The 18,569-nt window shown below is 43.1% G+C and overlaps 1 protein-coding gene across 1 annotated transcript in view; it reads left to right on the forward strand.

Moving 5' to 3' along the window:
* Nucleotides 1-18,569, forward strand: part of LOC137416027 (E3 ubiquitin-protein ligase TRIM21-like) — a 77,111-nt gene that overhangs the window by 25,200 nt on the left and 33,342 nt on the right. Inside the window, exon 4 of the mRNA XM_068101555.2 lies at nucleotides 15,913-15,935. Coding sequence (XP_067957656.2) covers nucleotides 15,913-15,935 — 23 coding nt within the window. The remainder of the gene's footprint in view (nucleotides 1-15,912; nucleotides 15,936-18,569) is intronic.

The raw sequence follows: 18,569 nt of genomic DNA on the forward strand, positions 1-18,569 counted from the left end.
GATGACAGGCTCAGTCAACCCCCCTGGCGTTAATTCAGCGATCGACCGGGATTCAAACCCAGGATCCTAGGATCCCAAGCCGGCACCCTAACCACTAAGCCAACACCTCTACAAGATCCTAGAGATGATGAAATATATTCACTTAACAGAGCTGTGAGAAAGCGTGCTTCAGAATCGCCGGTTCTATGTTTAACTAGGTGGGAAGCGCAGCATGTGGCATATTCTGAAGAATGGTCTTCCTCAGGGAAGCGTGCTTGCACCGTTGTTGAACAACATCTACACAAATAACCAACCTATAGATGGTGTTACACGCCGTTTTATATATGCTGATGACTGATGTGTCACTGCCCAAAGCACTGATTTTAACACTGTGGAGAAAACGCTGTCTGTGGCCTTGGATGGACTAATATCCGACTATGAAGAAAACCACCTTCGCGCAAACCCAACAAAGACGCAAGTTTGTGCATTCCACCTCAGGAACCGTGAAGTCAAACGCCAGCTTAAAGTAACGTGGTCAGTATGTGATATGTCAGGTCTGCTGTCGACCATGATCCCAAAGTACTTTGCAGACTTTATGTCCATGACAAGCTTCTCCTTCACATGATTTGCCAGGGCACTTGTAAACTCATTCTGAGTTTTTGGTGCAAGATAAGAGACTGATACTTTAAGTTTACATGTGCTGCACTTTAATCTCATTCGCTGCTCTTTCAGCACTGGATCATATTTTGAAAGCATCTCAACCATCTCAAGAAAGTTCCCTTTATTCAATGAAGATTCATCTTCCTTGTGGCCATGGAATGCCAGATTCTGCTTGGCAAGAAACAATGTGATATCAAGCAATCTGTGCAAGATGTCCCTCCACTTTTTCTTCTCCATTTCCATCAAAGCAATAGTTTCAGCGTCAATGGTTTTGTGCAGCCTCAGTCCTGCTGCCAATGTTTTCCACTTTTCAGGGCAACGTAGGTACTCTTCGGATGTCTCATGGTTATGTACTTTCAGGCTCAGTTTCCACCAAAGATCGTAAAGCGGAGCAAGATAGGCCACTCGTGCGCAACCGCATTCAATTCGGTGAAGTACGCAATGGAGCAGAACGGCGGCCATTTTAGCAAGCAAGCGGAATTCGGGCTGTTTCTTGGCTATAGTTCGAAGATCTCCTCTGTATCGATCGCGGAGTAGGAGGTAGAGGAGAGGGGCGGTGAAGAGAGTAAGGTGATGATACATTAGCCATGAAAAAGACAATTTCTTTTTATCACAAGTGAAATTACACAAAATAAGAAGAGAGATGAGATAGAAGAAAGGGAGAGAAAGAGAGAGAAATTAGTGCAGGCTGTATCGTGATGCAGGGAGAGGTGGGACGGAGAAATAGAGAGAGAGAAGAGAAGCTAACGGCTAAAAAAAAAAAAAGGCAAATTGAGCGAGGAAAGGATAGAAATCAAAGCCCAGACACGTGCAGAAAGTATATTTTACTTACCTGTACCCTTCTAAGTAACTATTTAGGCATGGGCAGAAACCTGGGGAGGGTAACCCCCTCCCCCCTCCCCCCCCCCACACACACACACACACACATTTTACTGGGTACGGCACAACATTTGAAATCCCCTCCCCCCCGAGACATTTTAACCTTAATGGTCTTGTTACAATTTATTGAATGTTCTCCCAAATGCCCCATCAATGGTTGGTGAAGACCTCTTTTTCTTGCTTCTCACCTCTGAGTGTCCACCCCCCCCCCCCCCCTCTTGTTTTTTTGTTGGTACACCTCTTTATGCCTCCTTTTTATGCGATTTATGCCAATGCATTGAGGCATGGCAAAAATGGTTAAATGTATATGTATTATTTATTGTATGGATTTACTTCACTAGAAAAAAAGAAAAGTTATGTATCATTGGCAAATGTACTTTTAAACACTTGCCTGCAATGATTTTTCACACGTGTTACAGGTGGAAATTAAACTTGCAGTACCCATGCTGACCATTGCATCTCCTCATGACAATTTATGAAAGATATGAATAAATTACTTTCAATTATTTGCACTACATTAAGTCGGTATTAGATGCACAGATGTCCATGTATTGAAACATTTCAATGTCTTGCACAATTTTAAATCCTATCCCAACAATGTACTTGTATGTAATGCATCATGACAGCAGAAATGAATGATATGTTTATTTTCCTTCGTTTTGCTGCAGAGCCATGTGCTTGAATGAACATTAGATTCAATAAAGGTCTGCAATATATGTTATTACATGCAAATATCATGAAACCATTATTAAATCAGATGAATGATCTTCATTAAACAAGAACTTTAATATCCATATATTTGCATGTAGATCAAATATAGATAAACGTAGGCTGGAGTTCAAATCATGCAGATCACAGAGTATGAAAGAAGTTGTCCTAGCAAGCATTATGAGACATGAATCACTCCTTCCAAGCATTTACACTGGATATATTAGTACATGTATATGAAGCTCAAAGGGTTAAAGGGATGTTGGTAGAGTGAAATCCATCTTTATGGATTTATGGGCTGTACTATACAAAATGATGATGGTCATAAACTGAAATATGCAGTAAGCTTTGACTTTAAAAAGTGCAAATTCATTAGAATGCATCTTAATGTCCCCTGCCCCAGGCAAGAAATTATAAGAACACCAGAAACAAACTAAAAATTATTATTACTCATGTTCACAAGCCATTCTGGTGGTAACAATTTATTGTAAGGTAAAATTGAAAACATAAATTATGATGGGATATTTGTTTAAAGATAACAGAATATTGACACCTGGAGACTTCGTAACAGAGACAATAATTGTCGTTCATTTTACGGTTGCCGATTTTACCAATGATAAGCATTTCAATTTGAAATTGAATCAATGCTCAGGATGCCTTACAAGTGAAGTAACCATACAAATGCATTCCAAAATATGCTTTTAGTTGATGTCATGACCATCCTTGGTTTTACTTGTGCATTACTTTCTGTGCTTTCCTGTTTTTTCACTGTTTGCTTAATTCCATCAGGTTTCTGTTCCTGAATTTCAGCGCATAGTGAATACGCAAACTCACAAAAGTACAAACAATTTTTTATTTCACTTGGTCCCTACATAGTTCTAGTTCTCTGTACTGAAATAGATTGCTTATGGCACCGTTGATGAGAAATGCAATGTTGTTTCTTGACATGTTAGCAATTGAACACTCTTCCCAGAAAACCTCTTCACACCGTTTGCAGAAAGGCAAAAAATTATCAGATGGGACCATCAGCGAACAAAAGTCAGTCTTGAGCGTATTGTAAGCTTTGTGGTGGATGAAAAGCAGAGACGTATCATCCACTTCATCACTCAAGGAGAGCAGTGCCTCCCTGCAGACCTGACATGACACTTTGAGGAGAACTTGTGTCCAGCTAGGCAACGGCGACAAAGATAGCCAGCAATATACGCAAGTGTATTTTCTTCTGGTAGATTAAAAGGCACATGTGTGAACATACGAGCAGAACTCTTCTGTGGTTGTGTAGCAGGCTTGGTAGGAAGACTAGTCTTTCTTTTCTCTGTAGTTAATGTCTGCAGCGTCAGTATGAACTTGCCCAAGTCTGGTGAGCAGTTTGCTCCAACATTTGGTTTGATTAGTTCGGCCACCATTACCATTCCAAAGGCACATCTAAATTTCCTCGCTGATGGGTTATCTCTGCAACCACCCTTCCGACGAATCATCACAAACAAATTTTATACTATGTCCTGGTTAAGTCGTGATGTAAACATGAACTTAATGTCTTCGTTTGTCCGAAGGTCATCCCATAACTGCGACAAACAAGATATCGCAAGGCGCCAGCCCTTGATGAAGAGGATGTTCTTCGCTCCAATCACCTTCAAACTGTTTAGGATGGGCATACATGTCTCTGTAAAAAATTTAATATGTTCAGAGTTCTTTGATAGAGGTCGCTTTAGCTTCTTCGGGTCTCTAAAAAATCTGCTATTTGAAGAGTCAAACATGCTGTCGATGGTCTCTAAATTCTGCAGTGTAAACAGCTTCCCCTGCAAGTTTTCCCAGAGCTACCTATGTGTATACTCTTGCTACCACAGTATGACTGAGTACCTGAGCAGCCTTGTTAACTCTCATTTTTGAAAAGCTATTCAGTTGAAAATGCGATTTTGTTAGTTTGCTTGCCTTCCTGATGGGTAACTGTGAGTCATGTTCATAAAATTGCCGTATGTATGACCACCTCACATGCTGTGAGCCATCAGTACCATCTATTCTGAAGACGTATTTCTCTAGATTTGACCTTGTATTTTTTAAGAGGTGTGGAGGGTCATGCATGCAGTAGACCTTTTCTCCTGTATGAAGAAAGAAAGGCTGATCCTCTGTCACTGACACCTGCTTGTATAAGCGTACATTATTTGATCCTTGGTCGCACACGACAACCTTTGGACAGTGTCCAATATCAGATAGCTTTTCAAGGCATTCCTTGAGAAGAAGCTGCAACTTATCAGCAGGAGTTGCATCTCTGCATAGAAAGTAGCCAAGCGGTTGCTTCCATCTGCCGAGCAAGCCTCTAACCATGAACACCAGTGCATGATTTGCAGCACGTGAAATTTTTCCAAGGGAACCAAAATCCTCAAATCCCTCAACGACATCTTCAGTAATGTTATAGGATAATCCAGCTTGGAGACTCATTTCGTCAAAAGTGACTGCACACAGCTTGTCCTTTTCTGTCATGGCAGACACTCTGTCTCCTAGAAGTTTAAGAACTTTCGGGGAGAATCCTGGTCGTACTTCCATACTGCTGAGCCAGGGCCGAAGGCCAGAAATAGACGGTAGTGTGAAGATACGTTGACAAAACGTATATGCTTTTGGGCTCTGATGATACAAAGACAAAGCAATAATCTTGTCAGAATAGGTTCATCTTCTCCCTCTTGCTCTGTGACGACAGGGAAAATTTCGCAATTATGATGCAAAGAAGGAAAGAGCAGGCTCATCGAGAAACTTACTAGCTCCATGGATCAGTTCATTCACAGTCTCCGATTTTCATGCTGCCTTGTTCATTGCGTGCTTCAAAAGATTGGCCGCCTTCTTAATTTGGAAAGTTCGGAGCCGCTCTTTCTTTAGCAATTTCTCTTGTTTCCGTGATGGTGTGTTGTCTGAACAAAATGATGTTAGACTATCTGATCTGTTGTTGCTGTTTCTGCTGTTGCTACTTCTGTCATACTTGCTTGGCTTGCAGTACGAGTGGTCAACCAGTGGAGAGGGGCCCTCTGCAGACAGACAAAAAAATGAGTCAAATAAAACAGGCAATTGACATTTTCTCCTCTATCATTTTTAGGCATGTCATAAAAATATATTTATGCCAGGATATAATCTTCAAAAAGTGCGCATGTACATGAACATGTAAGGTCTGTAAGGTCAATTCTATTTTACTTATACTGAAAAAACAAAAGTACACATATGCATAAGATGGTTTACATGTAAGGAATATAAAACATTTTAGAACTGAATGTTCTTTGCTTTCACATTAATATTTTTGACATTGTGATACAAATATAGAAACAAAATGAAAACAAGAAATCCTAATTACAAGTTCTAGTCTTACCAATACTTTTTTTTTTTTTAAACAGCAGCTTTTGGTGCATATAATGCTTCATTTTCAACTTTTCACTTTGGCAAGACTCAAGAACCGAGATTCATAACAATATAGATCAAACTTACTTTTTTTGTCGTTTCGAGGCATGTGGTGGGGATTCATGTTGGATCTCTCTCTCTCTTCATGGTTATGTGAGGGGTAGACAGGGCCTTTGGAGGGTTCGGAACATTGAAGAGTGTTGGCACAGCAATCCATTTCAGCCTGTTCTTTGTCATCTGGTTTGAAAACTGATCTTCAAAGTGTTCTGCACATAAGCGGCAATTGTTGCTGAGATAGATAGGACTCCTGTTGAGCAAATCATCCCTACGGGTATTTTGAACCCATCTTTGACACGTGAAAAGAACAGGAACAAAAATGGATTTATCTTCATGCCTCAACTGATAGTAGTGATATACTTTTACTTTTAGTTTTACTACTACAACTACTACTACTACTAGGCCAGGTGTGATAACTGCACACTACATCAAGTCATCAGTACATGACTGCACTGTGTAGCTCTGCCTTTCTTTTGCCTTGACTTTTTTGAGTCGACTTGGCGTTCCTTATACTTTATAGTTATACTTTTGCATTATGTTATTTTATAAGTTATAAATATACAGTATTACTTTAGCTTTGTTTAGTCACACACGTCAGTACATACTACATAGTCTGCAGACAGTACACATGATACAGTCCTACATTACACTTTTTGCACTACAGTACAGATTAGAAACCACTCCGACTCACCGACCTAACCTCTATTTTCAAAATTACAGTCAACAGACTATTCATAGACATAATTTGAACTTCACTAATCAACATACCTTTCCCTGTTCTTAGGGAATCTGAAGAAAGACAAATCAGGTCGTTTGGATTGACGGTTTGAGCAGTTTATTGCTGAGCAGTGATTCTGAGATGAGGAACGAGACACCATTGTTACCATCTGGAACATGTGTGTTGTGAACAGCTTCCGGGTTGTTGGCGAGTGCAAGCTCACTCTGCCTGCCTGCTAAAATGGCCGCCGAGCGCATCCATTGGATACTTCACTGTTTCGCACGTGTGGGCTATCTTGCTTCGCTTTACGATCTTTGGTTTCCACCACTTCTGAAACCCAGTCACAAATTTGGATGTCGTATCTGTAGCACTAATGGCAAACAGTCGGCAGCAAAAACAGTATAAATTCTCACTGACGAGTGAGTAAACCATCCATGACCGCAGAATTTTCTCGCCATTTGGCATCACCTTGAAAAACCACTCTTTTGAAAGCTGGCGCACATCTCCCTTTGCTTTTGCATCTTTTCTTGCCGCAACACTGAAAGGCCCATCTTTGTTCTGGAAAGAAGCACTTCCCCTTTTGATGATTTCAACCCGAAAATGATCTGGAACTGGTATCTCCCAGAAAGAAACATCACATAAAATTTGCAAATCTTTCTCCTTAACGTCACTCATCTCATTTACAGTATCATGGCTAGAGTCACTTTCAGCACTCTCTTCTGCTTCAAATTCTGCCATTTCCACTCCTTGCTCTTCTGCAGAATGCATGCTGGCATCAGAAGAATCAGCTTTAACAATTGGAGACTGACGAGCAGTGTCTTTTGATGAACCCTGGCCATCATCCGGTCTTTTGACATATTGAAGCATGGATCCAGCAAGTGTTTTGAATGATGTAATTCTTGCCTCTTTTGCTTTCCTTTGCTGGCATCCACTTGGCCTCTTTGGTATTGATTTATGCACTCCATGTGGCATGATAGAATATCCCTGCACAATAAAAAAAAAAGAAATGAGCAATATTTGAAACAAAATATATCGTTGTAAAAATATCGAATAATATGTGATAAATATAGTTGTAAATTGCTTAAATGTAATTGTAACCGTTAAGGTTCAGGTTATGTAATAGAGGAGCACTGCACAAATGAGATCTCGGGAAACCTTGGGTCTCGTACAGAAGCCGTTTATTTGTTGGCTCCGTGAAACTACGACATGAGAAATGAGCATGAAATTACCGACAGATCTCATTACAATCTACAAAAATTGCAATTCACAATTTTGGCTTCAACAAAAACAATGACACTTCTTGTCCATCTGTACGAGAAAACAGCAATGGTGAATACGGACCGTTAACAATGATTACACATCAAATCGAATTCTTCCAGCTAAAGAAACAAATGTCCTATAAACGACCAATGTAATAAACGTTTTATGTATCGAGGAAACGAATGAGATTACTCATTACATACCAACTATGGATCCTTAATTAATCTCTCACAAGACTTCAGTGTCCACTCTCAGCACGATGTTCTCCGGTTCGTAGAACAAACATGGCTGCTATAAATCGCATCACCACATGATCGCGATCGCGGACAACTTAAAAAGACCACTAATTAAAATATGGAAATAGCTATGGAGCCTCATGTTGCCGGTGTATGTCACAAAAATCAATATGTAAAGTGCTGTTAAGAAAAACAAGGTGTGAACCACAGTTAAAACCTCATTCCCACAGCTGCTACACCGCCATAACCTTTAGCATGGCAAAACTGAAATGAAAGGTTTGCTTGGTTATGAAAACTCATCTGGTTGGCAGTCATTACAGTAATATTTCTTAGATTATATGAATACGAACAACAAAATTGTTTTGTAAAATCTTTCTACATTGAATTACAACATTATTAGTTACAACATTATTAGTAACAACATTATTAGTAACTGAGCGGAAGCCTTTTCTATTTTCTCCTTCTTTTCCTTTAATTACTACTTCATTCTCAAAAGTTATTGATATAGGTTCACAAATACTAATTACCACAATATTGTAGCTAAAACACCAGAAAATTTGACAAAAGTTTGAAGTGCTTGTTGCGCGTGCAGACGAAACCATGTGATTTGAAGCGTCATTGTAATTGGGTAATAATGACCGCTCTGACCGGAGCACATTAGAAGGTTCAAAAAGTAAATTGGCATCGAGTTTTAGCCTTGTATGTGTATTGATACAAGTAAGCTGGGCTTATGGAAAATGTTTTTGTTGTCATAACTAACTACAGGGATATTTTTATAAAAATTAATACATTTCTGCTGAAACACTGCAAAAATTTGGTGTCACCCGGTGTGATCCACACCCCCCCCCCCCCCCCCCCCAATGACGCCAGTGTTTTAAGCCAATATCAATGGTTGCGAGAAGACAGGGAAGCATGTAGGATCATACTAACACAATCATAAGACTTTAAACAAACAAACAAAAAAATACCTATTTTGGGGGGAACCTCCCCACCCCCAACCCCATATACGTCCTAAGACCCTAATTTTTTTTTCTAATGCCTTGAACAAACATTGGTACATCATGGGTGATTAAGGTTGTGCTGAAGTTTCATCGGAATTGCATGTGTAGTTTCTGAGAAGAAAGCAAATACCTATTTTGGGGGGCAACCCCCCCCCCCCCCCCCAAAATTTTGCCTCTTGGAAGGCTAATCCAACTGAAGGAAATCTCAGTTCCTTCCACCAAGCTCGGAACAAGTGTGTGTCTACCCTCAGGAGTGCCAGGAAGCACTATCTCTCCTCACTCAAGAATGAACTCTCAAACCTGTCTCCTTCCTCCAAATTCTGGTGGCGTCTGGTCAAGTCCGTTTCTGGTGTTTGTTCCCCCTCCATCCCCTCCCTTACCTCAAATGGCCACACAGTTGACATCGCACGTGACAAAGCCGAATGCCTCAACTCTGTGTTTGCCTCAAAATCCTTAGTCCCAAACCCATCTCTCTCTGTTCCCACCTTTCCCAGTCGAACCAAACTGCTCCTGGACTCTGTGACCTTCTCTCCTGACAAGGTGGAGGAGTTTTTGTCAAACCTCGACTCTGATTCTACAACTGGACCAGATGGCATCAGCCCACGGGTCCTAAAATCCTGCTCTGCCGCTCTATCTCACCCTCTCTCTGTTCTTTTCACCCTATCTTTTGCTCAAGGTCATCTGCCAGCATCCTGGAAATCAGCAAACATTACCGCTTTACACAAAAAAGGTGCAAAAACAGATCCTTGCAACAACAGACCAATCAGCCTGCTCCCAATTATCAGCAAAGTCATGGAATCCATCATTGCTTCGGATATGAAATCTTTCCTCTTCTCCAATGGCTTGATCTCTGATCATCAATTTGGTTTCAGACCAGGTCACTCTACTCTGGACATGCTGCTTCTGCTGTCTCAACAATGGATGGAGGTCCTCAATGCCAAACAGGAAATCAGAGCTGTCTCCCTTGACATATCACGTGCCTTCGATACGGTCTGGCACCCAGCTCTGCTCACCAAACTCTCCTCCTATGGTATCCATGGAAATCTCCATGCATGGCTTGCGGACTTCCTCTCTGGTCATAGTCAACGTGTGGCCCTGAATGGATTTCTCTCATCTCCCCTTCCCGTTCAGGCTGGAGTTCCCCAAGGCAGTGTGCTGGGCCCTGTGCTTTTTCTGGTCTTTATCAATGATCTCTCCGACTCTCTGGAAAATCCTCTGTATCTCTTTGCTGATGACTCCACTCTCTGCCGCTCCATTCCTCTTCCCTCAGATCGGCAGTCTGCAGCCTCCTCACTCTCTGAAGACCTGGACAAAATCACAGACTGGTCAAACATGTGGAACATGTCTTTCAATCCTGACAAATCTCACACTCTTACTATGTCTCTCCGAAAAGATCGACTGGACAACCCTCCCATCTACTTTCTCAACAATCCTCTCCAAGAAGTTCTGTCGCTCAAGCTTTTGGGTCTCACCATCTGCCATGATATTTCTTGGGAAAACCACATTTCCAAGCTGGCCTCCAAAGCCAGTCGCCGACTGGGCATCCTCCGTCGTGCGAAGTCCTTCCTTGGCACACCTGAGCTCCTCACCACATACAAGGCTTTCATCCGCAGCTCAATGGAATACTGTTCTCCCCTATGGGCTGGTGCTCCTGCCTCACACCTGGCTCGGCTTCACGCTGTTGAATCCAAAGCTTTCAGAATCATTGGAATCTCCCGCGATGAAGCTATCTCTGAGGGCCTTTCACTCACTCACCGCAGGCAGGTAGGTGGTCTTTCTGTCTTCTACCGACTCCTCTCCGGCCTTGCTCCCCCAGCTCTCTCTGTGCTCTGTCCCCCAAATATTCCTACAGGTCGCACAAGATCTGCCAGCCACCCTCTGATGGTTAAACTGCCGAAATCTCGGCTCTCTGCTCACCTTCACTCTTTCATTTCTCTTTTCTCCCGCCTCTGGAACAAACTCCCACACTCACTTCAATCACACTCCTCCCTCCAGGTCTTCAAAACAGCTGTTCACCACCATCTCCTATCTTCCCCCATCCAAAACCTTGATCTTTTCTACCCCCACTAATTCACCCCAGATCCACCTTGTTTGAAATTCCAACTTCTTTCCTGAAAGTCTTGGCAGTGTCCATATGTTTTATACCTCTCCCACCCCCCCCCCTTCCCATGCCTCCCCCCCAAAGCCCTCTCCCTCCCACAGTTCTCTCAATGTCTCCATGTCTCTCGGTCACTGCTCTCAAATGTTGTGTTTGTGTCCTTCCCCCTCTCTCCCCATCTTGTCTACCGCTCCCGATGTTATTTGTTTTGTGTGTCTGTTTGTCTTTCTGTGTGATTAATGTTCGCGTGTCTGTTTGTCTTTCTGTGTGATTAATGTTCGCTCTTTCACGAGCCTCGATCTTGTATACAAAAAAACAAACAAAACCCCCCCCCCCCCCCCCTTCCCATAGACTGCCAAAGGCGCAGATATTTTTTAATGCCGTGAACAAACTTTGGTACACATAGGTGGTGAAGGTTGTGGTCAAGTTTCATCAAAATTGTGTGTGTAGTTTCAGAGGAAAAAGCAAATTCCAATTTTGGGGGGTTAAACCTGGATCCACTTTGACCCCGCTATACCCCCTTAGACCCCAATCTTGTTAATGCCGTGAACAAACTTTAGACACAACACAACAAATATCATTTGTGCCAAATTTGGTCGCAATCCCATCAGCAGTTTTGGAGAAGAAGTTTCAAGTGTTTACGGACTGATGGACGGACAACGCGCCATCGCATAAGCTCCCCTGAACTTTGTTCCGGGTGAGCTAAAAATTGTATAAATTCTCTATGTAAATGTGTACCGTGTAGCGCCACCTGGTGATGGTGGCAGAGGGTATTACAATTTCCTTTTTACCTGGGCAACACTTAGGTTAGAGGGTATTACAATTTCCTTTTTTTTTTTTTTTACCTGGACAACACTGAGGTTTAAGCACTCTTTGCATGGGTAAATTTTTTCTCCTTCACATCCCTCCTCCCCCAAAACGGAGGGGCCTGTCAAAGCAACCCTCTCACCCCAAAAGATATTGTTATTTCGGTTGGGTAGGCATATATAGATTTCGGTATATCCGCATAGGTGTAGGTGCTTTGTCTGTCGGGATCGGGAATCTCGATGTTATAAGTTCTGTTAGCCAGAATGTCGGATTAAGTGTGTACCTGTGATCATACGAGGATGATCCGGTGATAGGTAGAATCGGGACGAAGCTAATTCCCCTGTGTGTCAGACCTGGTGATCATCCCTTTGTCCCGTATGGCAGCACATCACACAAATTAGCTAGGCCCAATAGCGCACCACATTAATTAATCCCCCGCCGCCACAATGACTGACCGAAAAGACAAGCACGAAGCAGCTGCGTACAACAGCGCCATGGCAAGCAGACATCGTGCAGGGCAGGCAATAGCCACGCCCAGAAGGACTCTTGATTGACAGGGGGGATGGGCGAGCAACAACCAGAGCACTGATTGGAGAGTAGGGAGGGACGTGTGATTGGTCAGGGGAGGGGCAGAAAGCTTCCCCGTGATTGGGGGTAAGGAAGGTCAAGGAGTGACACACTGATTGGCCACTGACCGATGACACCATGGCCAATCAGTGCGGAAGGCGCGAAACCACTACCAACAAGCGACGCACTGATTGGAGGGAAAGCAAGCTGACGTCAGAAGACAATCAGTAAAACGACTCGCTGACCGGCATTTTCCTCTCTTCCCTTTGCCCTTCTCGCTTTGGCTTCGTTCCTGCCTCGGACCTCCCTTCTGCTTTTGCCTTTCGTTCCCGGTTGGACCTTTCCTTTGCGAATTGCTTGTGTTACGATGGACGTTGGAGCGCCGACGATCCTCTTGCCCGGCGTTCACACACGAGACCTCGAGGGCAATCACGCAGGGTGCGAGGCTTGCCGGCAGCGGCGTACGTGGGCCTGACGGAGAGCGAACACCACGGAGCCTGGACGATTCCTGACGGACGCTACATCCAGGGACAGATAAGCTTTCACCCACAAACAACATTTCTTTTATTTATCCTTACCATTGTCTTGTATTTGAAGTGAGGTGTGGGGATGTCCCGATTTAGGATATTTATCTTTTAACTTGAGAATGGTTAAAGGGATCTAATTCAAACTTGGTACAGATATGTATAATGATGTAAAAATTAACTGATTATATTTTGGGGGTCCCAAGATCAAAGGCCAAAGGTCAGAGGTCATGTCAGGTAAAAACATGCTACCTTGGGCACAGCCGAATGGATTTAAATCAAACGTGATACAAGTATTATAATGATGCAATAATGTGGGCGGAGGCATATCGGTTGACGTTGTGACGTCGAAGAGTGCCGTTATTGTCTTTCCTGACATGATGTTGTCATTGGAACACACAAACTAAAAATTGATGTTCCAGTCCCAGCAGCACATTACTACACCACCATGACTGGCACACACTGGCTGGAGAGATCGTGGCAGCCTGATTGAAATGTGTGACACTTTCTCATGGCAGGAATTGCTCACTTGGCCCCGCCAACATATGTGATATTTATGCATACCTTTTTTTTTTTCTTCTTTTTTTTAACCCTGACTACCTCATCTATAAATTACATATGTTACCTCGGACTCACGTGTAACAAAACGACTTGCTCTGACAGGTCCCTGATATATGGCAATCTAACCTAATCAAAACACACGGACCATGTTACACTTATCACAGTCTCGCTATGGTTCCCTCCCCCCTCTAACCACGTAACACAGCCCGCTTCGCAGAAAGTTTGGCTCCTACCAAGGTTCTCCACCGGGAACCCAAGATTCTGGCAGATATTATAGTCACACACCTAATTAACTTGACGAATAAGACTCTGGTAGGAGCTAACCTTAACTACTCTTCTTAATGTTCCACTCCATTTGTTTCAATAAAATGCAAAGCAGTTATGTACAACAATTCCATATACAAACTCTTCAAGGTTTTGATCTTCTGCCCTCTGTTGAATATGGTATCCTGAGAGCGGGAAGATAAATGGCAAAAACAAAAGCCAAACAAACAAGCCTATCTTAACCACAATATAACTTAACCAATTCAAACCCATCTAATTCACATTCTCACCCCATAGATGTCACTTGTTCCAGCTATTGGCTGAACCCAAATTCCCAATTTAGAATCGGCCTAGCCAATTTCACGTTACTCTTGCCATGGTCTATCAATGGATCCTCCCTTCCATGTACAAATAGGAATGATGTTCAACCAACTGCTTCACATACTTTGTTCCTGAATGATTCAATGTTGTTCATGTGAATACTGTTTAGGTTACATATTTATCTAATCAGGTGTTTTCACCAATGGGAAGTGCAGTTCTGCTTGTAAAATGAAAATGAAATTTATCTTCTTCACGAAGTGAAAAAAATCTTACCTTATTACCCGGTACACGCGCAATGAAAAGCACGGTTAAGCAAGTGGTATATCCGTCTGACTGCCGAGAAACTTTAAACATCAGTTTATGATCGAGGAACAGCTTATTTAAATTTAATGTTATATTTTGAACACAAATAGGATGATAAGCTTGTGGTTTTACCATACTTTGGCTCTGAATGCATCCCATTTTATTTGTCCTATTTCATCTTATTATTTATTTATTTATCAGAATTTGTCCCAATTGTGCAGAGGAGTGAGATAATATCTTACTCTGTCTCCCTCAGTCAAACAAAATCGAAAATCATTCCAAACAGGAAACTTTTTCAAAAGGATGTTATAAAGAACACAAACAACAGGCATGAAAAACTAATGTAATATGTTAGATAGGGTGATGCAAAATAGTCTGGGTAAGGCAGCGGTAAAACCTGGAATTAATTTATTTATATGTCTTTAAACCCTCATTTAAATTGAATCATTTACTTGAACACTGCAGAACACAAATTGCCTTCATAAATGCCTTCATAATACTTCGACTAACAATGATATATATCGATATATGCAAGTGAGCGGGTGCAATATCAGGGGTGAAGAAGAAACCGCCATATGACGATGTATAACAAAAAAAAAAAAAAAAAAACCTTTAGAAGCCATTTTTCCCCCGCAAAGCGGGGGTTGGCCTTTTTCGGGGACCGTGGTTGTTGTTGTTTTTTGGTCCCCTTTTTGAAGCAATGTTTTACGGCCGGATGCCCTTCCTGCCGCCAACCCTTTTTGTCGCCTTTTACGACAAGCAGGGAATTACCAGTGAACTGGTACTCAATTAGCCGACCTTGGAAGGATGACAGGCTGAGTCAACCCCCTGGCGTTAATTCAGCGATCGACCGGGATTCGAACCCAGGATCCTAGGATCCTAAGCCGGCACCCTAGCCGCTGGCCCAACACCAGGCTCCGCCCAACACCAGGCTAGCCCAGGGTGCGTATGGTTGGTTGAGCACTCCGCCACTGGTAGTCTGTCAGCCAGGTGAGGCCGCAGGTAGGCTCTGGGAGCCAGGTTAGAGTTCAGTGGGGCCCGAGGATCCAAGGGAAGGACCCGAGTTGCCTGATGCCAAGGAGGGCAGTAGTGGAGTGAGAGAGCCAGGAGGGCCTTCCCCAAGTAGGTTAGTGTGAGGAGCTAGGCAAGTTCCGGTGGCGACGTTCAGTGGCGGAGATGCGCAGGTAAGTAGGACCTGCTAGGGGAGCCACACGACCCAGCCCCAAAATTGTGCGAGGGCACAGCATAGATGAATCGGGGGAGTGAGACCCCATATTGGAGAGCACCACAGACTGTCAATGCTGATTAATGCTGTGTTCTATGGTGATCAATAAAGCCTCCATCTCCCAAACTGTGACTCATCGTTGTCTTATTGCAATGCAAAAGGGTGATGCATAAGACTGTTTCAATTACATTAAACCTCTGGATTTTTTTGGCGATCATTAAAATCATTATTTTATTAAATTTGAAGTATATAATTGAACACTGCAGGGGTATTGTTTTCTGTTGACTCTCTTGTATTTTATAAATAAAAAGAAACATTCATTCATTCAAATATGTCGATGTAATCCTTTGTGTTCTTCCTTTCCAGGGTTCCAAGGATCTGCTAAAAAGGTGAGACTGCTTTGGTGTCCAACACATTATCAGCACATCCTGATGTTTTTACCCCAGTCGGGCTTTAAACATTTGAAGATATTTATAATCCTCACCTTGTATAATTGTTTTCACTTTACGAAAAATATTAACAAAAATGCCAAACTTAGTCCGCATGATGTTTTTATGTCCCACTTTATGTGAGTGTACACTGAATAGTCACTGTAACTTGAAGGAAAGAAAGTTTATTCCAATCTTAACGTTTAAACCCACGACCTATTTATATATTTATTTAAGACATACATTCTCCATAAAAGAGCTTCCACGTCTGGCTTCTCTAATTCCACGAACAAGGCCCGCTTTGCTCTTACAAGGCTAAAAGCTCCTGTAAGATTAGTCTGTTCATCTGTTGTTGTGGTTTTTGATGGGTTTTTTTTCTTTGCTAATGTTGTTCATTGTTCTTTCTTCCTGAACGAACGTTCTTTCTTGTTCTTTCTTCCTGAATTTCCTGAACGTCTTTATATATATATATATATATATATATATATATATATATATATATATATATATATATATATATATGTATATATATATGTATATATATATATATATTGTTACGGATACGGGGGACGGCTCTCCCATTAGCAAGGGGTGATTAGCCCCTTGTCCTGTTAAGCTGGCCGTCTCCCCGGTCCTGGCACTTGTAACGCTATCCCACGGGATGGAACGGATCAGGGTTATGGGCCCAGGGTTTATCCCGAATACCTTTATCCGTCCCTCCGCAGACTAGGGAGACAAGTACCGCTCGAACCCCGGTTTGGATGGTCTAGTTAGTTGCCGAGCGGTTTTTAGCAACCCGAAGTTCGAGTCATTAGCCTTCACTAAACCCGATCCTGAACGTTGGCCGAATCGCGCCACATACACTCAATATGGAAACCTCTAAAGCGACCGAAAGAGCATGAAGAAGTAAAGACAAAGTAGGGAATAACAAGATTTATTACTATTTATACACACTAAGCAGAAAGGAAAAGAAAGATGATTTATAAGGCAATGGAAGGAGCAGGAGACATAGTGCAATGATTAGCTTATATATATGGCAGTCTTAATTAATACCCAAAGACAACATGAAAGACGGACGAACAATCACACTTACACGGGGAAATGATGGCAGGAATCACTGGAGGGAGGAGAAGGTTCAAGCCGATGGCAGGGCAGGAAGGTCCGGGCAATTCCACACCGTCGAGGTCCACATTCCGTGCTCGAAGCGAACAGCAGCTGGCAGCTCGCGTCTCCACAACCGGCAATAGGGCCTCGAGGGTCTCGGCGTATTGCTGCAGTATCAGCACCCCCTCACGTCTCGTTCTCTCTTGGCTGCTTTAGCTGGATCGCGCATCTGCCGCACCTCTCTCTCAATTTTCTCCGGACCTCTCAATCTTTTCTCAGGACTCTGTGACTTCTCCAGGACCTCAATCTTCTCCAAAAAGCCCTATAGAAACCCGCGCGTGGCCTTTTATAACGTGCTTTTGGGTTTCTTACCCGCGTGCGTTGTAAACGCCCCTCGGTCAGCTCGCCTCAGCCTTGATTGGTCGCGAGGGCTACCGATCCCGCCCCTCTTGATGACGCGTTGGCAAAGCCACGCCTTGTTCCTCGCGCTTGGCTGACTCCTCCCCCCCCCGATGATGAGGTGGAGACACGCCTTTCTTCTCCGTTGGTTACCTCGTGCGTAATGGAGTCAAATGCAGCAAACAGTGGACAGGGGATGAAATTGCAGCAAAGTGGCTAAAGAGTCAATTGCAGCAAACCTGGCAAACCTGGCACTTGGAAGCTGCCATGGGGCGTCGGAGGGGCCTACTCTTATATTCGGTGCAATGAAGAGTCAAACTATTGGGAAACACATCCTTAACCTACATAAAATAAGGGACTAACTATTTAAAAGGATATATGGTGCCCTGTGTGTAGGTTTATGGAATTAACTAAGAGGACGAGCTTCGACCTTTCTTTACATTACGGAGGGTGCCATTTACACACAACAAAACCATAATTCTCACATTCTTTACATTTTCTCAAATTCGTTACACTTCTCAAATTCGTTACACTGCACCCTCCTTCCTTCAGGCCCGTGCTCGGGCCTATAAAACTTTACTTTTAGTGTGACACGTAGGTGTAATTCCCTCTACAATTAACCTGACCCTGAGTGCGACAATTTTAAAACACAAATAAATATGTCCCCCTGCTGCATTGCACCCTGCCTAACAGATTTGCGCCCACAGGATAACCGAATTGCGGAATTGTTTTCAAGCTATACATTTACGGTGGGGAGCATTATTGGCGCTGAGGAAGCGCCTTTAGCGATTGTCTTCCAGCCAGTGTAATGCTAATTCCTGTCACAGGAATTCGGAGATCATATAAGTGGGCGTGGCAGTTCCTGATTGGTTCGTGTTGGGGAACGCCTTCTCGCTGCCGACGTGACGTAAATTCGCGCACGCGCACTGGTGATTGGCGCTGAGGAAGCGCCTTTAGCGATTGACTTCCAGCCAGTGTAACGCTAATTCCTGTCACAGGAATTCGGAGATCATATAAGTGGGCGTGGCAGTTCCTGATTGGTTCGTGTTGGGGAACGCCTTCTCGCTGCCGACGTGACGTAAATTCGCGCAC

This window comes from Myxine glutinosa, chromosome 1 (assembly GCF_964187855.1).
Source record: "Myxine glutinosa chromosome 1, kmMyxGlut1.1, whole genome shotgun sequence".
NCBI lineage: Eukaryota > Metazoa > Chordata > Myxini > Myxiniformes > Myxinidae > Myxine > Myxine glutinosa.